Raw genomic sequence first — 25,102 nt, 5'->3', positions numbered from 1 at the left:
GTCTCAGAAGGGGACGCGAATTTCGGTATAAAGAAAAAGCCCAAAAAGCTGCGTTACGATCGACAGTTCGAATCCGTCGAATCCGAATCGTCGGCCGGAATTTATGACGCGAAACAGAAGCTGAAGAACGAACGGAGATTAAGAAATCCTCGAGTCTTTAATCCGGTGTTATTGTTACGGTGTTATCGAGACAGCCGATCGGCAACAACACTTACCGGTCTTCGCGCATGCGCACTAATGCCTGGAAAGTTGAGAGTCGAAAACTCGGATAGCGTTCAGTTCACGTCGGAAGAATCGAGCGTAAAGTCGGTTCAAAGTTTCTAGTGGCAATAGTGAACAGAATGGTGATTGGAAACGCGATTCGTCCGGTGTTGGGAGAGTTGAGCGATTTTACGCTTATGTACGAGAGAGAAAACATGGGTGTTTTTGCGCTTTTTCTATCGCGCCAAAACCCGGCTCAAGATATATCAAGACGTCATTCTTTCGCGTACTTTTTCTTCCGATATATATAACCGAAGAATTTATGCAGCTCGAGAGTCAGAAGCCGATCAGTCGGTGCAGAAAAAGTGAATAAAATATTGCCGGGATAAATCATCGCTGGCTCTTTTCTAGCATTGGGTTATAGGTGGTCGTGAACACCGTGTAGGTATGTGTAAGGTGCAAGGGCGACGCGCTTGCGTGTCATTGTTCCTGCGGACCGCGAGTGAGCTTCTCTGAACTAAAGCTCGCGTCCCGAGGGGTATCCAGTTTCACCAAAACCACGCTTCGCTTCTCGGACTTTGTGAATGAACGGCGAGACGCGCGGGTCTAGAAAGTGTAGAGCTTGCAAGAGGGGAAGATCGTTGCGCGTGTGCTTTTATTAAATTATTACATAGGTAATCACTTTTTACACGTTTTCGTTTCGCTTCGAAATCCCAATTCCGACGAGTCTCTTCGTATTGTCAACAGTGCGCGGACTTTTTTTAACCCGTAAAATTCACGGTGTTGATAAATGATCGCGTAATTTGCAAAAACTAACTTATAAATTAATGGCTAAACCGATGTGTGAAACTTTCTGTGCGAGATGATGAAGATCTCGTGGTGAATTATACGGAGCTTGGGATTCTCGTCTACTGTGCGCAGGGTGAGTCTATGCACAATCACATTTGTTACTTAAACAGAAAAAAAAAGTTGATGAAAATGAAGGATCTCCTCTGAACAGCATTGCCGAAAGCTTGAATTGAATTTATCGTTCAATTTTCTGTGCTAGAAATTCTCACTTCGCTAAATGCCTCGGGTGTATAATAAAGCACCGTTCGCGAGTGAATTATATTAAAATCTCGAGTCTTTTCTCTTTTTTTCGTTTTTTTCTCCATTCACCCTGCGAAATTTATTTCGCCAATTACCCCAGGTCAATAAAAATCTCACCCTCTCGAAATTTGTCCTGCCCTGCGTTATCGCGAATTACGTAACAACATTGTACGTGGATTTGTTTCTCTCCCGCGTTCAAGAATCGCGCCCTTTGTTACAAAAAAAAAATAAAAATAAAAATACATTAAAAGGTGCGTAACAAAAGCTCCCTCATTCCAACTCATCATTCGTATAAATCAAACGAAGAATATTAGGTACCGGAACAATGTGCCAGGTCGCAGCTGTACGTCATTAATCAAATTATACATATTCCTCGTACCGGTCGATTTCGAGAGTGCGAATCCAGCACTCTGGCTATTATTGCATGGCCATAAACTACGGAATGCCACATCGGCATCGGCAACACTGACGTTGCACTGCACGGTTCCGTGGGCTTTGAATTCCCTCCGTCGTCTCATCGCCCTATCAAAATTATGCGCTGTTTGCACAAGGTTTGTCACTGAGAAAACAGTCTTCAACAATCCGGATTTCCACCCTCCGATACTCCCGCAAACAATATCACGCTGTTTATTGTCATAGCTGCGAGCTGACGCTGCCCATTAAACCGAACCTCGTTATAGTTGCAGCAGTTTGACGGTAACATTTCGTGTATTTTGGCTACTTCGTTTGGTTGTAGTCGTTTATTTTTTTCTGTTATTTTATTTTTTCGACATCGAAAGAACGATTTATTTTCCCAACGGAGCAATGCATGCCGCACGGCTTCCGAGTCAAACTAATTGGAGTTCTCGCATTACGTGACCTGTCGTGAAAAATAAAAATGGTTAGCTTCACGGGTGAAATGTAGCTTCGAAAATTAACACCCTGGTATCGGACAATATGCTGTTTATTTCAAGGTGACAAGTGTAATGTTATGAGAGAGAAAAGTAAAATGATGAAATTGCACTGTTTTTTCTTAACTGTTTTCATTTTTCACCAATATATTTCTGGATAGCAAGTAACGATTACTTTCGGAGCTATAACCAGGAAATCCAGTACCCGTAACTAGTATTGATCACTGCTACTATTTTTATTTTGATGCAACAATAAATTAATAATACATCAAGTTTTATTCAACCGAGGAAGTGCGGTCTAATAAACATACTGATTTTGCGTTAAAACAAGCAGAAAATAAAGCAATGACACAACGGCACAACCGAAAAATATAGTTCTAGGTACAAAATGAAAAATAGTTTTGTAGCTGTTACCAGAAGGTCTAGTGTCCGTTACTGTTCTTTCTCATTACGATCACTCTTACCATATTTTCTTGTAACTCTTGCGAAAATTTAATGCTTGCGCAACAATAAATTGATGTTAAAGCCTTACTTGACTAAAAAAGTACCTGGTTTTTCGCAATTTTAACAATATTCCAACAGTTTTTTTTAACGATACCTGTTTTACTGAATTTTTCTAGTTACAATAACAAATAACATTTTTTCGCAGTGTGAAAATTTTGCGTAACCGGAAAGTTTCAAGAATTATCGACAATCACGACGTTACAAGTTCTTTTATATCTACTCGTTACACTTTGTTCCACCTCACAAGCCGAGGTGTAAATTATTCTAACGCACTTCCTTGGGGTCCTTATCATGCGAAGGACCGCGATGAAAGTCAAGCAGGCAACTTTGCTACCGCATATAATGTTGGAATAATGCTTGAGGCCCAGAAAACCGTCTCCGCGATCTTCTAATCGATGGCTCTTAGAAGCAGTGAACCGATCCGACGTCGATCTATCCTCAGACTTAATAACGTTCCGGTTTTTCCTTCGAGAAATAAAATAAGAACAAAAAAAAAAGAAAAATGTCCATCAAAACTCCATTAGATTTGTCGCTGCAGCGCGCGTTCAGCTTTGATTTTCCTTCTTCTTTTTGCTTGTTATAAAAATCTTTGTAAACGGCCAAACACGCTAGAGCATAATTTCCACGCTTATTATTGATCCTAGGACTTGTGTTTTTTTTTTTTTTTTTCGTTTTCTCATTCGGGTTTATTTTTTTCCCCAAGTAATTTCACAAGTTGCCATTTATAATTCTGGTAGAAGCCATCGCTCACGCATTAAATGGCGGAGAAATCGTTAAAGGGCGAGTTCGTAAAGAGCATTCGTGGTTTAAATTGTGGCCGAAAAAGTTTTGGAGAGATCGCTATTAAGAGATGGAGTTGAAAAAGTGATATTTTAACTTCTCCTATATTACATTATCATCCCGGTTCAGTTGCAGTAACGAGACTGGAAAGCGTCCACGAATATCCAGTACCGATTTTTGTCTATTCTTTTTATGTTTGTGTGGTTAGCAATAAATTCAATTATTTATAATTTTTCATGAAACTTTGTTTCCGGGAAGAGGGAACAAAAAAATCGTCAATCTTGAGGAAGTTCGAACGCGATATTCAATAAGTCGGATTTACGAGGTGCGATACGTTATGCTTCTGATAAAATTTGAAGAAAACTGTTCGAAATTTTAACCATAAATCAGAGCGATGCGAACGAAAGTTTTTCAAGCATCGCGCCTCCCGCTGTGCGATGAAAAATATTTCATTCTTATTTTGATAACTTCAATCTGCAGAGTAACCGGAATAAAGCACATTTCAATTTTTTTTCTCCTTCAGAGAAAGCTAGCCTCTGTTTGATTAATCGAGCTTATCTCATAAGCTGTTGAAAAAATTTATTTCCCGCTTAAAACCGAGCGCGGAAGAAAGAAACTGACTGCAATTAATTCCTCGACAGGATCAGTGGCGGTAGCAGCCTCAGGGGTTAAAAGTTTTCCGTATAACCGACTGGTTGAAAAAGACAACAAAAACGACGGAGAAGAAAAAACTCGGAGAGGGGCGAGAAATAATGCGGAGAGAAAATTCCCCTGGGATAATATAACAGGTTCGTGGCTGAGACGATTCGCGTCTAGCAGGAAGACACACATGCAAATTTGCAACCCCCTGGATGTCGGTCGGTAGATTCACGTGGGTAGCGAGACGTGAATTCGGGGTGAAGTTGTAAATTTTGCATCGCCCTGACGCACCCCAGATATATATATCCCATTAAAAACCGACCATTTTATTCCTCCACAAAAATGTTTTTTGTTTTTTTGTATTTTCAATCGGTTGATGCACATCGCTCGATTAAACATGTGCAACTATATACGGTGATCGTAACGACGCAACCTCATCGAAACATTGTACAAAATTAATACGCGTTGTCATAACGTCGGTTGAAAGTGGAAAAGCAGCGTGATTACCGAAAATTATCGCTCGTCGTTTGATTTTTCATTTTTTCTACAACGTTTTCTTTGCTTGCTCAGCTATTTCAATAAGTGAAATTCGGAACGGGGTTGACGAATTATTTTAAATTTTCGAATGCTCGAGAGATAGAATTTCTTTTCATATCGGTATTCCAAAATGTTGAAAGATGAAGTATAGAGTATAGTCTTAATATCTTTTTTTCTACCCTGGATTCTTGAAAATCTTACCAACTATACGGATATATACGGCTGTTTTTGAATATTTTATATTTCAAACCCGTTATTGTGTGTTCCACTTTTTTCATCCCCGATGAATATTTGAACTGGAAAATTGTTAACAATGTATTTTGAGCTCACCGAGAAATCAAGACGAAAATTATTGGGGTGTGGAATTTTTTTTTCCGGAAGGGAAAACGAGGGGTTTATTGTTACTGTTCACACCCCTTTCACTTTTATCGCTATACATTGATAACAGCATCCGCAAGCTCGGACTATTGCTTACTCGATATTAATAATTTCACTGGCTTCCGGTCGGAAACTTCCAGGGTTATCATCCCAACGTGTATAAGTAGACCAGGTACGTCACGTCGCGGTGCGGCGGACAGATTGAAGCGAAGATGGATGGACAGATGGCTACTTCTCGAATATAATGTAGTACTTGTCGAAACTCGGGAAGGCAATATTTTTCCAATACTCAATAACACGGCGTGTTTGCCCCAGAGTATTACAGATACATTAGGGTGGTCCTTAATAGGGTTGTTTTTGAATTTTTATCCTCCCAGGGGCTTAAACGCTTTTAAACTAATAAAAATGAATTCCCTAAAAATTCGTGCTCTTTATATCAACTATGAGATAGTCCGCTTTGAGATCGAAGTATCAGGATTATGCAGGAAGTAACCTGGTAGAAAACTCGTTTTGCTCTTTGAAATTTTATAAATCGTTAACGAATTTACCGACAATAATGGAAAATACAATGTAATATATTTTACGATAGAGTTGTTTATTTCGTAGCTATACTTGACAGAATAATAGTTTCATACGAATTATACCTTGAACGTTAATTACCATACGAACGCTTTCATTTACAAATTTTAAGCATTACAGTTTTTTTTTTTTAGAGCGTTTCATTCTTTATTAAAATATACATATTTCATTATTGTCGGTGTATTCGTCAACGACTTGTTAAATTTCAAAGAGCAAATAATTTTTTTTCCATGACATTTCCATTAGACAGTTGGATCACAAAGTGGAGTATCTAAGATTTGATACAGAGAACTCTAATTCTCCGGGATTTTTTTTTAATCAATTTGAAAGCATTCACACCCCTGGAAGCATGAAAATTCAAAAACAACCGTATTAAGGACCACCCTAAGCTAGATATACTCACCGTCGTACAAACGCAGAAATACTTTCTGAAAAGATGCAAGCAGGCATATTAAAGAAAATTTCTCCACCCGAGGTGCAAAACGGCACTTCGCTAATACAATTGCAAATTCTTTAATCATTATCTTCACCTAGTTACTATCCTTAGTATAATTCACTAATTGAAGTGTAACATTTACTATGTTGCGATGTGCGATACGGAGTTAATTAATTAACTAATTTGGAAAATATCATTCGCATTCGTCACAATTGAAATTCTCACACTATGAAAAAACAGTACGATGGAATGGATAGGCGACATTTTCGTCAAATTGTAGAATAAAATCAACACACCCTTGTTAGGAAAGAAATTTCCTTAACACGTGACGTGCACTAAATGTGTCGAATGAAGAAACGCGATTCGTGACCCTTGCGTCAGAAGATTGGAAACTTGATACGTACGTCGCGAATCGATATGAAATCGTTTTATGTTACCATAAAAGCTAAAAGGCTCCGTTATTGATGGCCATTTCTTGAACAAATAAGAGCTTTAATTTTGCCATTAATAAAATATGTGTAATTATGCACTCCGCATAGTTGCAGTTTTCTGTAGGTATTAAATTGTGCAGCTAGTCTGAGGTACCTACCGATGACCTACTGAGTTAATAGCCCTAAGGGCTAATCACTCTTGAAAAAATTACCACCTTCCACAAATTCAGACGTATTAGGTCTTTGCCCAAGGAATCGCTTAAGCCGGTATAATTTCGTACACACAGACTTGATCGATATGCGATAATTTCGAGCACCGTACCTCCGGTATTCGACTCTGTTTTTATAAATCAATGGGCCCTACAGCCACGGGACTTATCTGCGTATACGAATGTGTAGACTTCAGATAAGCCAGGCTCATGATTGAATTCCATTACGTGACGCGCCTCCGTATACGCGGATATTCGGCTGAGAATATTTGGAAACAAAATATCGGTGACGCTTCTGCGATGTATTTTCGCGATTCATAAAAAAATATCTCTGAAAACAATCGTAGAAACTAAATTTTCCCCCCGTTTTCAACGGCCGAAGGTTGGAGTAACGAAGTAATCATTCGGCTCAATAACGCGATAGCTGACAGCGTCGATGGGACGGAATGTGACAGACAAGAATTTTGGCGGACGGTCACGGTTAAAGCTCTCGAAAGCTCGACTCGCGAATTCCGAAAATCGCTGCTTCAAGAGAGTGCTCAAAAGTTAGACAGCCTCTGAAACGCGTCTCTCAATTTACTTTCAACTCGGTATTCATTGTGTTTGTTTGCCGGTTAACGTTCTCCCTGAAGTGAACTACACCCATCGCAATGAATTCCGGAAAAGTTTATCCTTCTCCGACTAATAGCGTAATTATGCAAGGAAAACTTGAATAAATATACAAACGAGCCTGCACCGAGTGTTCTTGATAGTGCGGAGTTAATGCCGTCCTTATCCCTTAAAAGGCGAGACCCGCATCCGGGTAAATGATTTTTTAAACTGAACGTTACCTCCGGATTGTGGCCGCGTCCGTAAACGTCGCGGAACACGAAATAATGCGTGAATGATCGTTCAGTCCGCTTGACATTTCGCTATAACGAGCAGCGGTCCTCGCCAAAACTCCTGATTTCCTCGCACCGACAAAGGACAGGTTTCTATTTATAGAATGGGAAGAAAGAATAACAATCTCGACCCTCGTCCTTCCTCGCTGACGCAATTTTTAAGAACTTAGAATAATATGCCCCTCTTGAGAGCTAATTTTTCGCGGGTTAGAAGGAGAATTTTGTCTTCGTAATCGTAAGTTTAACGTGAAACTCCAAGGTGTCCAGTTTACGAGAATATAGCCAGGATCCAACGAAAATAGCTTCCGTTATTTGAATTAAAGGGCTGGGCCAAAGTGTAGGCAATTACTCCGAAATGCTCGGGGCTTTTTCTTGCCGAGGCCTATCTCGCGGTTACAGGTCTTATCGAACGATAAGAGGAGCACAACCAGTAGGGTGTTTCAAAAAAATAATTTACGATTTTCCACCGTGGTATCCGCGAAAAAGTTTGTTTACGTTAAAAGAAAGGTTTTGTGAAAAGATGTGCGTTTTAAGTCATGTGGAAGATAGCGCTTTATTCACAATTTGTTGAATTTCTGAAGAAACACGTTGTAGCACTTGAATTATTATTTCTTTCCTGACGTTTATGTTCAACCCAAAGATCCATAACACAACAATATATCAACTGGGAATCTTATTCTCCTAAACTAAAAGTTCATATTGAATTATAACTGTTTTATGAGATTGAATTAACAAAGAAAAAGATCGTCTGATATGCTTCTCAAACATCTACCGGAGACTAAATATTAGAAGTGTGGGTCTTCTGTGTGATGTAAGTTGATATTATGTGCGATGTAAGCAATAAGGAAAAAAATTTATTCGGGATACTTAATAAATTTTTAAAAACCTACAAAAGTAAAAAATCAACTGAGCGCGATTTTCTACCTAACGTAGAACGCTCATCTGTTGACAGAACCTTTCTTTCAACGCAAACAAACTCTAAGGGGGCTCCATGGTAAAAAATCGCAAATTATTTTTTTCATCACACCTTAATAATCACCGTTGATTATGCATTTTCTTCAATAACTTCAATCAACCCGTGAAACGTGTGAGACCCTGACTTTCAGAGTCGGAAACGGTTCTCTCCCAGCCCCCCAGTGGTTGGAATTATAAAAGTCAGCCAAAGAAGCTAACTGGTTAACAAATTTGCTAAAATTTTATATTCGCATATTTTCGCAGAGTGCAGAGGTTCATCGGAATGTGGAAAGACACTTCAACAGTCCCTCAGTGAATCACGTCAAGGCCGATGATGGCTCCTCCATGCTTCCAGACACGAGACATTCCTTTCCCGACGAGTGTCCTGAGGGACGAAAGCGCGGCCTTCAAACCGGAAGAACCTCCGGTGGAAGATCATCAGGCCTTTTATTCCTGAACGGGAAAATGCCCGTAAAGCCGACTGGACGGGGTTCGACAACCTCGTCCAAAGAAGGTAAGAACCTTGTCTAAGAACCTGGGTGGCATGGTTCCTCTGATCCTGGAGGACGGTAGGTGGCTCTACAGATACCAGGAGACGGCGAGTCCAACGTCGCTCTCCTTCTCGGAGGCCGAGGCGGCCTCATCATCCTCTGGTCTCTTCTTAGGTGCAACGGGGACGCCGGTTCCCTCTGGGTACCGGAGCACGTGGGGGGCGCGCCGGGACCCCCTCTACATCGTGATCCCGGTGACGGTTATATACGCGGTGATATTCCTGACCGGCGTCGTCGGTAACGTCAGCACCTGCGTGGTTATAGCGCGAAACAAGTCCATGCACACGGCCACCAACTACTACCTCTTCAGCTTGGCGGTCTCCGACTTGCTTCTCCTGGTCTCCGGACTTCCGCCCGAGATGTACTACATCTGGTCCCACTTCCCGTACGTCTTCGGCGAGGTGTTCTGCGTGATCCAAGGATTTGCCGCCGAGACTTCGGCCAACGCCACTGTGCTTACGATAACAGCGTTCACCGTCGAACGCTACGTGGCCATTTGCCACCCTTTCCTCTCGCACACGATGTCCAAGCTGACAAGGGCGATAAAGTTCGTCGTTGCGATTTGGCTGGTCGCTCTCTGCCTCGCCGTTCCGCAGGCCATGTCCGTTGGCATCGTTTACGAGACCTTCGACGACGGTAGGATTCCGTACGAGGATCACTACGTTTGCGTTGTTAAGCGGGTCGTCATTCCTCACGCCTTCGAGATTTCCACATTCGTATTCTTCGTCGCTCCTATGACTCTTATCACCGTTTTGTACGTACTTATTGGACTCCAGCTTCGACGCTCCAGCGTAATAGCGAGAGGCGGCGCAGCCGGAAGCAGCGTTTCCCTCAAGGCCAGGGGCATGTTTAAACGAAAGGAACGACCGGCCACAGAAGTCGTCGCCGTTATGCTGCCAGAGACTTGTCAGGGACAGGGAAACGACGCGAGCCTCAACGACGATGGAAGGAAAAATTACTCCAAGAATGTTCAGAACAAGGCGACGAGGCACGTCGTCAAAATGCTCGGTGAGTTTCCACTTTTCTTTCATTCATTTTAAACTCATGTTTCATCGGTGCCTTTTGTCAATTTTATTACGAATTAGTCGCACATTGAATATCTTGATGTTACTTCTCGAATTATTATCTTTTTAAGTTATAAAAAAATAGAAGAATACTGAACATTTAGAGACAACCTTAGACATCGATGCTTTATTTTGCATAAAATCAAAATTCGATTCCACTACATACGATAGCTGATTTTATTCAGACGGCTGTTCTTTATAAAGTCACTGAAACATGGATTTCCCCTTTTTCCAATAGTCAATTAACTGTTTGTCGACCATAATTATATCCTTGCAATGGTGTAAACTAAAATACTTAACGATATTAGCATGATAGAGAATCAAGTGTTGTGAATTTGCAATAAAAACTCTTCAAAGTTGAACGAACATTCGTAGAGTCAAATCGAATAAATCCAATTGATTTTCAACCTATACTTTGAAACGATTTGAAATAAATCGTCGATGTCAAAGTGTTTTTGTTATTTTTTTTTTTCATTTTTAATACCAATATATTTTCTATTTCTGTATTTTTGAAGAGATCTTCTCAGCTCACCGCAATACAATAGAATCTGATAACTGTTCAATTTTCGACTATCTCGTAATAAAATAAATACAAAATATCCATTTTTTTTTTTGCTTACAAATCACCCCAACTTAATCAGCTTTTTTTCTTTCGCCGTATATTTCTTCCAACAAATTTTGTTTTTTCTTCTCTTTACTTATCTTCACGTCTGATGCATCGTTACGAGCCGCCCTTATTTAAGGGCAGGGAAATGAGTAATGAAAAAGTGAGTCGCGTACGCTGCGACGAAGACTTTATACGATTTTGAAACTCGCGGGCGTTGTTTCTCCTGAAGTTTTACGACTTTGGAACTAGTTCCCAGCGGTTTCGAGGGTCGAAATATACCTACCACAAGTCTCAGACTTAGTAACCCTCCCTCGGTGTCAAAGTGCTACCTACTTTGTCATTGGTCCATGCACGCGTTCAGCTAATACTGGATGTTGTACGTCAGAACCTGCATGCGGTGCTTCACCTTCTGCGAGGGTTGAAATATATCATTGTAACATTCGCTGCGAGCCGGTGATTTGCGGCGTGAAAACCTAGAACGTCAGAGTCATTTTTCACGGTATTTTCTAGCTACGAATTTATCTGTTTCACAGGCGGAACGATGCCGAGTCCTGGAAAAAAAATCGATCAGGCTTTCATTTTATATACCTGTAATACATACACTGGCTTTTCGGTATATCGTGTGAGCATTTGTCCAAAATCATGTATATACACAGTATACCTATATCCACTATCATTTTATTTCTTGCTGTAAAAAAGTAATCGGGATAAAGTCAGTGACGTTACTTTAACGATGCATGTTTGGGAAAAATCGTTATTCCGCACCCTTAGCAATGTTCGAAAATCAATAAACGATAACAAACAACACATAATCTTATTTTGAATGTCGTTATGAAATTGTGAAACATAGATTTTTCCCTGATGTTTCAAATGACAATGTATGAAAAATTTATCTACATCACGGCAATATCTATAGCAGGGATGATCGGCTATCGAATGTCTATTTTTACCAAACGAACTGCGAAAGTTACTCCCCGAAGAAAGGGCGTTATTCTCGCCATTATGTTTCGCGGCTTCGTAATCGACGGCTCGACAAGATCGTACCTATTCCCTTAGTTCTGGCCTCAGGCTGCAGACGTTAAATCGTCGCCAACGATCATTAAACTTAAGTGCCTCGCTCCGCGAGGGATCGACGCGGAAAGTTACGCTGGGCGAATCTATATACGTGTGTTACATAAACGAACTGTTGCTACGCGCTTATAAGTGCGAACATCGAATCTGCAGGGTGAAATTGCAATTTATACAAATAATAGCGGAACTACGAGGAAAGAGAAAATTTCTAATAAATCTTTCCACCATTTTCTCAGGCTCGAATTTATCCGAAAATTGTAGAATGTGATAAATTGATGAACAAAATCTCCTCCCCGCAACAAAACTTGTGAAAACAGCAAGATATCAAAACGGTAGAATTCAAACTTGTCGACCGATTTATATTACACATTCGTATATTCGTTGGAGATTAATTATTGGGTTTAGAAGTAAACCCTCGTTGAACAATCAACTAGATCACCGGTTAACTACGAACGAGTTAATTGCTGGTTACTGTTTAATGTCATTGATAGTCTGTAATCCGAGTTAATGAACCCCTGCCTCGAATAGATACGAGCCAAATACACCGGACCTTTAATCGTTATCACGCCATTAATTTCGCACTACAGAAATTCTGGACCGAAGGTCCGCGCTTAAGCCGATAACTTTTGAGCATCGCGTTAAATACGGGGAAAATTTTCCGTCACGTGGGTATAATTAGTTAGGATTTTCTACCGTAATTCTTTGTTCCTCATTTTTATTTTTGTCTTTAAAGAAAATTTTCGCGGAATATAACTTTATATTTGTGATGGAGAAAATAATTTCACAGAAAATCTCTCGCTGTGATATTTCGAAGTGGACGACGTGTAATATCCACGACTATGAGGGGAAGTAAAGTATTGTAGAAAAAGATTTCCTTTCTTCTCTCAATCTCCGTTTCCCTCCCGTTCTTTGGATTACGTTCGTAATAGCTCGTGTAATATAAAGTCGAGTCGACGTGGATGAGCGGGAACACGAACATTTTTTTGTTATCTTTTTCTTGTTATTTTCCTCTTTTCTTTTAATTTCTTATTCATTTTCTCTTTTTAGGCGGTCAACTTTTTCGGCAGGAAATAAGAAAAGTGAATTAGGAGAGATTATCTCGGTATCTCGTGAGCGTTTAACTGACGTGAGGTAATCTTATTGAAATGTACGTGCGGGTGTTTCTAAGTCGGTGGTATATCTATACAAACCGTGTGTGATTTCAACTTCTACGATCCGTCTCAGTTTTTAATTTCTGGTTGTAATGTTTCGTAGTCTTAAAAACTAATATTTTATTTCAAACATGAAAATGTCGGAAAATAAAATCCGTTAAACGATTTGCAAATGAGATTTTTAGTCTTTTTTTTATTTCACGCAATGAAAGGTTATTGGTTAAAAGTGTAGATAAGTATAAATTTGGTAGTTGAAATTTGATAGTTGCTTTTATAAACATGTATGTTAATTATTTCTAGTTCTGTTCGTTCTGGAGTCACACAGCGCGATTTATTTTTCTACTTTCTATTAAAGGTTAATTATTTTGAATCCCTACAGAGTTCGTAGATTTTTGTTTACCAATTTTATTATCATCACAGACTACGTAGTTTCAACTTTTTAATGATATTAAATATTTTATCTACGGAAAGAATCATGAATTTACAAGACTTAGGCAACTGTCGAATGATAGATTTACCGATTTTCGTGTTGGTCGACCACATACTTTTGATCTGTATACCGTTAAGTTTAAATTTCATTGTCTCTAGCCTATTGCCTGTTACATAATATCTTATATAACAGTAAAGCCCAAGAATAATAATAATTTTTCAATGCTCACCGTGAGTAACAAATAAAAATGAATTCAACTCAATAATAAATAGTGACGGTAAACGGGCGATTAAGCTAAGCTTGGAAACCGAGTATCGTAAACGTTGAAATATAACGTGATGAAAGCTTCGTTATAGACAGTTTAGTGAAAATTAATCGCAGAAGACTGTAAGCATCGCCCTTTGAATCCGTGTTGGCAGAAACCTTTTGTCGTTAACGATCGCATGTTTCTAATCTAATGTTAGAATTTCTCCGGGTAAAAATTGTCAGCTCATTCATTAAACAGAAAATTAAATATTACCGCAAGTAAACAAGCCGTAGAGTTTCTTCTTCTTTTTTTTTACGTTGAGAATTTATCCTCCTTAAGGCATTTGCCACGCTATATATTATTTCGCTCCTGTAGTTATGCAGCTTAGGCAACAAACGTGGGGTAATTTTGACTTTTACGCACGTCGCTGACGCGGAGGTCCATCTGACATAATTTTAGAGGGTGCAGGTTCTCGCTCGGCAAGGAGACGAGGTGGCAACGAGTCTTACGCTCTTGTACTACCTACCTGGGAAAAGCGAGAAGATATGTAAGCTGTTTTCCCTCTATTCAGGGAGCATGGAACCAGCCGTGCAGACACCGGAATACTAAAGCAGAACACAGCCGCGGAAAATCCAAGCTGCTGTAGGTGAAGCTGGGGCGTTGAATAAATGCGGAAAATTTATTCCTTGAAATTTATATATATATATACAGGAGCAGGGAAAAAATGACAATGAAGAAAATTTCAGGTTTATACGTATTTCTGACGGAAGGAGGATTGGCGAAAAATACTTTGCCTTGCAATTTTTTTACTCTCTTGAAAAGCACCAACGATCATTGTGGTGACTTGAGAACCTGGCATCAATTTACTTCCATACCTTAAATATGCTCAAGCGTATAAGATCGAAGTGTGACTGTTGAACGAAACGAGGAAAATAAATCACAATTTTATTTTCTACGCCTGATTTTCAATTTTTATAATCGATTGACGCCGAATTTTCACATTTTAAAAGAAATCTACATTTTCATTTCCTGATATTTTTACGAACAGCATCCAATCCATTAAAACTTGATCTCAAACGAAGAGTAAATAAAAAAGTAACTTTAAAGTGAATTTACCCAGCAAATATCGCTTCGTCTTTTGTTACCGACTCTCTTGCGCAAGTGGTGAGCATTGAACAAGGACCTTTCCCTTTCTCTGCTGCTTAAAAGTTCAGCAAAATTCAAGTCGCATTAACGAGGAATGAAAAGCTGCCTGGTGGACGCTTGAATTCGGGTCTAAGAACCGCACTGTTTACCTCTCAGAAATTGTCGCAACATTGGTGCATTGCGCAAAGTTTACTCGGTATGTATACCGAAGTAATTCTTTGAATCAACGGTACGAATTCCAAGACTTTGCGCAGAGCACGCCGCGTGCAAATTGAATTTTATCCATCCTGCATCGTCGAAACGAGAGCAGAATAATTCCAAACTTTATAAAATTGTTTGCTGAAAAGCAAGGGTGAATATTTTCAACCCCTTCCTGTGGCTCGAAAAACAGCGGAACCGTAATTAACGATATAACGTGAAACGGAAATGCGCGATTTCAATAAAAATTTCCAGGCACGAAGGGTCGGTCAGGAGTTGCGAAGTACGTGAAAATCGCCGGCTTTATCTACCGCAAAATCAATCTTTCCGAATGGGTTTCAGCCCTCGATAACGGGCCCGTTTCTCGGGTCACAAATCAGCGAGCGGGACTCCCCTGCCGAATTCAAATCGGCGAAAGATCCATCGTTCCATTTGTCAGACGCAGGCGCTTCTCGCGATTTATTACGCATACGTCCGACTGCTTCATCCTCACTATTTTCTATTTCCAGTCGCTGTTGTCGTGGCGTTCTTTATCTGCTGGGCTCCCTTCCACGCTCAGCGATTGCTCGCCGTTTACGGCACCAACCACGCCCCCCACATGGTCGCGGTCTTCAACGTCCTCACCTACGTTTCCGGGGTCCTCTACTACCTTTCGACGACCATCAACCCCCTGCTTTACCACATCATGTCCAACAAGTTCCGCGAGGCCTTCAAGGTAATTTCAGCTCAAGTCGAAACTCTGGTGGTAAGATATTTTTTCACCCCTAAAGATCGGACAAAGCGGCATCCCGAGTACCCCAAATCCGACCGAGGGTAAGAACGGAATCTGTTCCACCATTTGTGAGGGTTGGAAATCCCTCCCTTGGTTAAATATCAGCCGCTTTTTCGATGCAACTTGTTACCGCGATCTTGCCCCTGAGACATCTAAATTTAAACGCAGTGGTCGGTCAAAGCAGTACCCTGAATCCGTCAAATCTGATCAAGGGTGAAACCAGAATCTGCAGTACCGATTGCGAGGGATGAAATATCTTCCCTTACCGACTTTCGGCCTGTCCGTAACCTGTGGACGATCCTTGATCAGAGGTCCGGGTATTTTTCTGGCGCAATTTGCTATCGCGATTGTATAATTTTTTTTGTCCAGATTTCAAATAAGAAGGAATCGGACCAACGAACAAACTGAACCGCGAACAGCTCGTCGAGGGTGGAAAATTGCCAATTATGAAAAGTTTGCCGTGTATTGAAAGTCCGGGCTTTGGGATAACGCCAAACTTTTAATTGCTCATTCCTGATCACGTGTTTAATTACATAGTCAAAGAGTTTTCCCTTTTCAGAATTCGTAAAATTTGGTAGCGATATAATAATAACTGGCTTGCGTGCCCAACCGGGCTCCGAGATGCAACAAAGTTCCGTTTAGTCACCTGTACCGAAAGTTTATTTGTACATGATAATGAGGACAAAATTTTGTCAAGTCTTTGGAAAATATAACATTCGCTTGGTTCAAGCTGCGCGAAAAGTTTTTCACCTTATCCACTCGCTCGGAATATTGCGGACATTGTAAACGCACCTGATTCGCCGTGTTTTCTTGGTATAATTTTGATCAGAACTCCGACTGTCTCTTTGAATCGACAAACTCTTCCTGAAACATTATTATCAGATTTTCGTGAGGCAAGCACACCACGATAATAATTTGAATATATATTTATTTGATTTCTTAGAAATTTGTGATTTGAATAATTAAAAAAGAACTGGAGCGGTCAGAACCAAAATCTGATTAGTTCTATGTTTAGAAAAGCCGCGTCGATTGAGACCAAAATCATTAAAACGCGACAATTTCTTTTCGAGATATCGTCGGATAAAAAAATTGATCATATAAATACACACACCCATCGTCCGTCTGAAAATAGTCAGGGGTGGTTATCTAGACCTTCAAAAGTCGAGATCTAGTAAAAACTGAAATTTTCATTTTAGCCACGTTTGCAATAACTTCCTTTTTTCTTAGAAACCAGAGGAATGGGAAGTTAAAAGGAATCTGGTGAATTTTCTTGAATATACGAATCTCGTTTCTCTTTTAAAAAAGCTGCCACGGTTTTGCGTAACCTTTCATCTACCCGAAACGAACTTTCCATCATTCGAGAGACCCGAATGTAATTTCTGTTTCGAGAACCACGTGCCGTGTACGTACATATGTATACGAGGGCTTTAAAGTCGGGAGAGAGTTTCATTTTACATATCTGCTGAAAAAAATTCGGAATTCGCGTTAACCCACGTTCCCTCCTCCTCCAAACGAACGTCAATCCAGAATTTTCTTATTTTCAGAAGAACAAGCGAGGCCCAGCCTCCGGTGGCGCAGAAATCTGTTCCGCAAAGTAAAAGCAGAGTACACCTGCATACCCATCAAATCCTCCCAAACAAATCCCCCGGGATTAAACGCTCCGAAAGGTGGATGAAGTAAAACTCCCTCCTTCTCATTTATGTTGGGACAGGACACGCTCGCCCGATGCTGCGGCCGAGGTCGACTTGCGCGGCGGAGAACGGGGGGCGGCGTCGGGGGCGCCACGGGAGGCGTAGGTAGGTGCTACTCAATCCTGTCGGGGCGATTCTCACAGAACAACAGCACGAGCAACGGAAGTGGGAACGAGGGTGGCTGCTGCGTCCTGGAGGACGACGGAGGCCTGAGTGGTCCCCGGTTCCCGCAGGACTGCACGGAGGTGACGAGCTTGCGAGAGTTTCGCCGACCCTTGGTGGTGTCCTTCCGTCGGCGTCACGCCGCGACCGCGGCGAAACCGGAAGCTCCGAAACTGGAGAACGAGCTGCGGGAAGCGTTGGCCGACCTGGCCGATGACGCGGGAAAAAGCGCCCGGTCGCGGAGGTCTCACCTCGAAACTACGACGCGGATTTCCACCGCCTCATCCTCGGCAATCGGGAATAACGGTATGCATTTACGTCTGATTTCCAGAGGGTCGACTGCCGTAGAAAAAGACGACGAGGTCCTCGAGGCCTGCAGGAAGACGGTTGTTCTCTTGGAATCGTACCGGACGCCCGAGGAAACTGGCAAAAACGAGGGTGACGACGACGAGGACGACGTCGATGCTGACGGAAAGGTCTCCGCTTGTGATCGAGACGAGGAGCGATGTCCGACGACGATAACTTCCGGAACTTTGGTCGGTCGGGGGGTCGGTTGTGCGGATAACTTTGCCAAGGTTGAGGACATAGAGATATTCCACGAGCACAGATTCGTCATGCGGGATCTCAAGAGGAATAATTCGGCCAGAGTATCTGATCCCTCAGGTTTTTCCCACGGTCAAACCGTCTGTCAGACGAGCTTTGGTTCAGAACGCTTTTTAGGACTCTCTACCGCAGGCCTCGAGGGCTGATTATTAATAGGTGTAATACCGAGGGTCACTGTCTGCTTGGAATTATTATTACGGTAGGTCTTCCTCTTGTTTTTTTGTGACATTCGTGTTGGTGGGTACAATTTTCGAAAGCGAAGGAGCGATCGGTTTAACGGATTGATCGACGGAGGACGAGGACCTTTTTGGAGATTGAAAAAGTTTTTCGAGGTATGAACACGATCTGTTAACTGAAAATCTGCCACTCGTGCGTAGATACATGTAAAAATCACACTGGAGAAGAAAAAATCTCGACTTTTAGATCTTGAGGATTGTGCATTCCGAATGTAATGGCATTCGTATTTCGAAAATTAAGAAAACCATCGTTAAGCCAAGCAAATAGTTTAATGATCCTTGGATTATGTAGAAAGTATATTTCTGACCGTGTAGGTACAAAACCAGAGTTGCCAGAATGGCGAGATTTAATTACGTAATAGGCATAAAATGAAGACGAAATAAATAAATAGACAGATATAAATATATATATATATATAACATAAACAGGTATATAAAGGCAAGCTCGAGGAATAATAAATGGTGCGTACCTACGTATGTAGATATGCTTGGCACGCACAATTTACCTTTGAGAAAAGGCTCTCTTCCTGTTCTCTGACTTACATTTATATACCTGCGTACAAATAACGTTGCGTAGTAGATATAAAATTCCCATCTGATTTAAGACTTCTCGTCTTTGGTCGGAACCCGCAAGAGCTTGTTTCATTTTTTATTTATTTATTTTTTTATTTTTCGTTTCGACTTTTTCTAAAGCATATACGTACGAAGCATTCGTCAGCAGCGTAGGTTGAATTTTTTTCGCTACTGTTGTTGTACTTGAGGTGAGATCCGGTAGCCGCGTGTTTTACGATTATTGCTGGAAGTTCGAGGTGTACAAAAGACAAAAAGCTGCTTCAACCCTACATCGCCAATTTTACTTGGCGTGTTATACCTATGCATGTGTTTTTTAATCAGCTTTACATCGACGTGTGTAATTCGAGGAACGCTGCGAGTTTATCTCGATAGAATTTAGTTTAGAGGGAAAACACTCTTATCTGAGTGAAACCTCTAATTCTGAGAATACGCGAACAAGGGGATTACTTAAGATATAAACAAATTTATATACATATTATATGTAATAACGTTACGTTCACAATATTATAATACCGTGTTTTTGTAAATGTAAATATATATAGTACATATATGTATATACATATGTGTGTACTATATTATATTTTTGTCGCTTATGAATAAAATTTATGCATACTCAAATTAAACAATGTACGCGGGCATGTTTGAGGTGGGCATGTTAATTATTAATCTGAACAGTCCTTAGTACGGATCATAAGAAATGATGAGAAAACGAAACTGTACTCATTAACCCGCCGTAAGGGCAGGTAAAATTTGCGATTCAATTTCTAGCAACGAGATTAGGTTCGTCGGGGATGGTAAAACAGGTAATGAAAGAACAGTCTTGCAGATTTATTCAGACAGTATATATCTGATATATTAAACTCGTTGAATTTTGGTCGCTTCTCAATTGGGAAACTGTCAGAATTACCAAAATTCAAAAAGTTACTGTAATACATACATACGCTTTACATTTAACACATGACTGTCACAAATCCGTTATACATATAGGATATAGTAAAATTCATGGAACACATAAAATTAAACATACAGCAAGAGCGAAAAACTTATAACAACATTCCCTGTTAAAAATTGACGCGTAAACACATAATTGTAGTAACATAATATCACAGAATTTCTCAATCATTTTATACCTGCATGTAAGAATTGAATTAGTTTTTTTTATTTTTCAATATTTGCAAATTGTCTTTTCGTCATACATATTCATGCAATAGCTATCCGGTGATTATTTATCACTTCGGTAATTCTACTTATGCGCTCATTACTCTCACCCTTACACAAACAAAAATTTTTGCAATTTCACAACACAGTAATTGCGCCTATTCCTAATTTTATATCTCAAATCGTTGTCCGTCTGATTGACTTCGTTTTTTTAAATATTCGTATACTCCAATTCAATTCTTTTCACTTAAAGAATATTTGAATTTATTATTTTTTTTTTTTTGTCTACTTTGCTTTTTCACAGAAAATTTCCAACAAATTAACATTACAATAAAGCCATTCAACTGCCGATTACTTTCAACAATAAACATTAAACGTACAATGATCGATCGATTTTCCAACACATCGTATGTAATTGGTCAATTTTTTTTCCCCCACGGTATAATTACAACTCTAACTAATAATCGCGCATACCGCGATCGATCACACGAGTCGTTGATGAGTAGATTAAATTTATTTACATTAGCGTCATAAAGTGTCATTGCGTATATACATGCAAAAATTTCCCCTATAATACTACGTTCATAATTCGTTTTGTCAGTTTGAGCTTGAACGTTATTTTAATCGTCCTATACGCGAGACATTGGAAATTGGAATTAAAAAAATAATTTGCGTGAATAATTATTGACGTGATAAGTGTCGACTTTTTTATTTCTTTAATTGTTTTTTTCTTTTTCTCTTTCATTTCCTTCGGAAATTTTAAACACACGCACGCGCATTATACTTATAACATAGATAGTTCATTAATGCGAAAATCGTGAATTTATTCTCACTCTTTAAAATAATTATGATTATATTATGGAGTAACGAAAAATACGTCACGTTAACGCGAACCGTATCTGCCACTAATTGTAGTATAACGTCTTTGATACAGGATACAATCATATACAAACAGTAACAAACAGTCGATGCGAAAATATATTACATGTTATATTAATAATCAGTTATGTTTATACAATTTACACTATTCTTGCCAGCTTACGAACGCTACAGCAATCTCAAATGACGCGTGAAAACAATACTGAAGAAGAAAGAAGAAGAATGAAAGAAAAAATGTCAAAGAAAAAAGAAACACAAAAATTACCAATAATGAAATATACTCAGCGAAAACATTCTTGTCATCTCTTCCACGCGAACTCGACGCTAATCCATCATCGATAATAATCTCATTATCTGGATGACCGGTTTGATGTGAATTAATCACCGCAAAAATCGAGTCTGTGATGCGTCGTTCCTCAAAACAGCAGCTATATAACATAATATAATCCGTCCAATCAGGAAACGACATGATGAATTTTCTTTACATTAACACACCGCATTATTATAACAAGGAATTTTAAGCACCCGCACTCTAATTAATAATCATTTTCCGCACGCACGAATCTTGTCTCCGGAGTGTAAGTAAAAAACTGACGGGACGCAAATTACGCGTCCTCATCTCGCAGCCTGCGCACCAATTAAACCAGACGATCTTCTCCAAGGGCAATTTGTTAAACCCACTACCACAGTTTAACCAGACGAAACAGCTGACTGGCCGCGATTTCGACAAAAAGACGAAAGAGTTCGTAGCCTAGCCGTTCCCCGAGGCCCTAATCTCGCCCTGAAGCTCCCTCCTCCTGATCTCCTCCATGTACGCGGAAAGCTCCTCGTCCATCGCCCTGTGATCGACGTCCCTGAGGCTGGTGTTGCTGATGTTGCACGGGGTCATCGAGTACTCCTCGGGGTTTATCTGCACGTCGATGATGACGTTCTCGAGGGGCCCCGGAGGCGAGTATGATGCCCCGCGTCCCGCGACGGGCTTGCGGCCCGAAAGCCACTTGAAGATGTCCCACCACCGTCGGTTCCGCGGCCTGCCGCTCCTCCTGTAGTAGACGATCGCCGTTCCCCGAACCTTCGCAGCTCCCTCGGGACTATGCGGACTCCCCTCCCTTCGCGGCGAGCTTTTACGAGCTTGCGACCAACGCCCGCGCTGACTTTGACCGCTGAGCTTAACGCCGCTGGGATTCGCCTCGCTGCTTCCGATTTCCGTGCTCAGCGTACGACGAGACGAGGAACGCTTTCCCGACATTGGTAGCCGCGAATCGCACGAGGGGTTCTTCGAAATCGCGTTGCAACCACCGCCCCCCGATACGCTCTGCTGCAAGCTGTCGTCTCTTATTGACTGGGAGTTACCCGAACAGTCCGTGCTTTCTTGGGCCCCGTGTGGGCCCCCGTTTCGACAGCCGAAAACGCCGTTTGCTCGCTGCTGGGACCGCGACAGGGTCGAATAGGAACGACGCTGGCTTCGCCTGCCCTTGTAGCCACCGATTCTACAGCAGCGGGAGAGGGTTTCCTGGAACACATGGATACGCTGATTATACCGAAACACGTGCCGAACAATGAGAACAAAACGAGAGGAAATTATACGGATCTGCTTGCGAGGTTCGGGGCGAAAAGTTTGTACAATGTGGAATTTTTAAATATGCAATAATTTATCTCCCATAGAATTTGAAAATGTGGAAAGGTCAGTGTGTGGAAAATGAAAATATAGAATCGTCACAGTGATTAAGAATATAAGGATAGTCAAAATTTTTTTATGGAATTATCAGAATTATAACGATCTTATTGAATATTTTAGTCTTCTGTACTTTATCTCCATACATTTTGAATCTTTGAAAATCCGATATTATGAACCTTCTATTTTCTCAATCTTTCGACATTTTCACCCTTGTCCCCTTACGACAAACAGAAATAATAAATAACTATATATATATATATACATATGTATACAAGTAGGATCAAATGAAAAAGAAATATACGGGTAGAAGACGAGCTGAACCCTCGCGATAAAAGGCCAATACAGCTGGATTTATAACTCTATTTGCTGAATTTACACGTGGGTGAGATATAACGATTATACTCTGAACTGGCTCTCTGGTAGTTTAATATATTGTTACAACGGGGGGAAATTACGAAAGATCTAAGAGAATCAAAGAGTTCTCTGTGCGATTTAAGCGAACGCCGAGCCAAAGAAGTCTCACGAACAAGGAATATTAAGAAAGAAAATAGATGTATTTGGACACAAGCTCTCTTTTTAAAGTCTAGAGACTGACTGTTTTTACAATAATATCGGTTGACGCAGCAACCTTATTCTTTTTAAAGACATAAGAGGTTTATATAAACGTCTTTTATCTATGATGACTACTAGATCATTTAAAAGGGGACAAAACGGGTGATTTCACCCTTTGTAACATTACTCCCCCTCGAGGAAAAGAGTCGACCCGACTCGGAAAAGATAAACAATTACAAAAGAATGTGATCTAGCAGTCAGTGCTCGAAGGTGAGTTGGAGCTGTGGCTCTAAAAATTTAAGAACTCCCTTTTTTACTATCTGGCATTTGCCCACAGTCTCAAGGTAAACCACAGAAAACCTTGAGCAGATAGTTGAGCATTAAATAATCTCAAAAATGTATGTGCCATGTTTTATAAAGGTAAGTGTTAAGGGTGAGTTAGTGAGTTCTTCATGAATTTGAAGACATCAAAATCATCCGGATCGTCGCCGAAAAGAAAATTCATTCCTCTTCGTACAACGAGGCGGGAAACCATAACTGGGAAAACTCTGAGTCCTAGACAACGTAAAGGTTGATTCCCTCTGAGAACCGGCACAGGAAACAGGAAAAAGGAACGGGTGACTGAATCCAAAACTTCTTCAAAAAAAAACAGCACACCCTAGAGTTTGGAGGACAAATGTGAGTGGTGGTATAACAATTCAAATTCACCAAGTGAATTTGGGAGAATACACGAATAAAATAAATTAAATATGTAGTCAAAAGAAAAGGAACGATCTTATCTGAATATCCGGAGAACCCAGGCTAAGACCGGACAAACAGTACAGTTGGGGGTAACATCGGGAACAGCCAAAGACGGCAGATTCGTCGGGAAAAATCTATAAAAACTCAAAGAAACTGACATGTGGGTTAGAAAAAATAAGAGAGGATCGACCAAACGCTCACTACTTCATTCAAGCGCAGAACCGAAACACTCTTCAAGCCAAAGAAATCGATGTATCAAAATTTCTCGAATCGAACAACATCGAACTAACCTTAACCTGTCAACGAACTTTTTAACCTTCAGAGAGCTACTGAAACGATGCTCTTGACAGATAAGGAGCTAAACGATCCAGATGAACGACTTTAGATTTCGAACGAGGGGAACGTCTAATTCTAAAAACAACGTCGTTAATCCGGTCAACAATAAAATAAGGACCTTCCCAATTACTTTGGAGTTTGGGACAACGCCCTTGTTGCCGACGAGGTTGAAATAACCAAACGGAATCTCCCTTCTCAAATTTTAAATTTCTAGCTCTAATATCATAACGATCCTTAGTCTTATCAGAGACCATACGAATTCTTTCCCTAGCAAATTCATGAACCTCGTCCAATTTTTGACGGAAAACGGAATTAAAATACACCTGGGACGAAGTCACGGAAGGATTGACGCCCTTTTCTAAATCTGACGGAAGTCGAAGATCCCGACCCGTCAACATCATAGCTGGAGAAAAACCGGTAGTATCGTGAATTGCAGAGCGATACGATAAAAGAAATAAGGGAATCCACTCATCCCAATCTTTCTGATCCTGATCAACGAAAGAAGAAAGATAACGAAGAAGCGTCCTATTCAATCTTTCTACCATTCCATTAGACTGCGGATGCAAAGCGGTGGTACGAGTTTTTCTAATCCCTAAAATTTGAAGGAACTCCTTCATCAAATTCGACTCAAAATTTCGACCCTGATCTGTGTGTAATTCAAGAGGAGCTCCGTAACGACAGACGAATTCTCGAACGAAAGCTCGAGCAACGGTGCTAGCTTCTTGATTCGGAATTGGGACTACTTCTA

The 25,102-nt window shown here is 40.6% G+C and overlaps 2 protein-coding genes across 4 annotated transcripts in view; one reads left to right on the top strand and one right to left on the bottom strand.

Annotated features, from left to right (window-relative positions):
• Window positions 1–299: 299 nt before the first annotated feature.
• LOC124306452 (pyrokinin-1 receptor-like) lies at window positions 300–20,818 on the top strand. Of its 2 annotated transcripts, XM_046767203.1 has the most exons (5): window positions 300–1,123; window positions 8,773–9,022; window positions 9,174–10,067; window positions 15,483–15,688; window positions 17,457–20,818. In XM_046767203.1, exons 2-5 carry the CDS (start codon window positions 8,854–8,856, stop codon window positions 18,345–18,347), a joined length of 2,160 nt encoding a protein of 719 aa, XP_046623159.1. In that variant the 5' UTR covers window positions 300–1,123; window positions 8,773–8,853; the 3' UTR covers window positions 18,348–20,818. The 2 variants fall into 2 exon arrangements, with proteins under 2 accessions (XP_046623159.1, XP_046623168.1); XM_046767212.1 differs by lacking the exon at window positions 300–1,123 and having other exon boundaries at window positions 8,882–9,077.
• The window catches only part of LOC124306497 (pyrokinin-1 receptor-like), a 28,709-nt gene continuing 22,741 nt past the window's right edge, over window positions 19,135–25,102 (bottom strand). For both annotated transcript variants that reach the window (XM_046767289.1, XM_046767300.1), the window contains one exon: window positions 19,135–22,560. In XM_046767289.1, coding sequence (XP_046623245.1) covers window positions 21,799–22,560 — 762 coding nt within the window. In that variant the 3' untranslated portion in view covers window positions 19,135–21,798. The remainder of the gene's footprint in view (window positions 22,561–25,102) is intronic.

The sequence above is a fragment of the Neodiprion virginianus genome, chromosome 1 (genome assembly GCF_021901495.1).
Source record: "Neodiprion virginianus isolate iyNeoVirg1 chromosome 1, iyNeoVirg1.1, whole genome shotgun sequence".
Lineage (NCBI taxonomy): Eukaryota > Metazoa > Arthropoda > Insecta > Hymenoptera > Diprionidae > Neodiprion > Neodiprion virginianus.
Note: the sequence above shows the minus strand (reverse complement) of the source record. Positions and strands in the feature narration are given on the sequence as shown.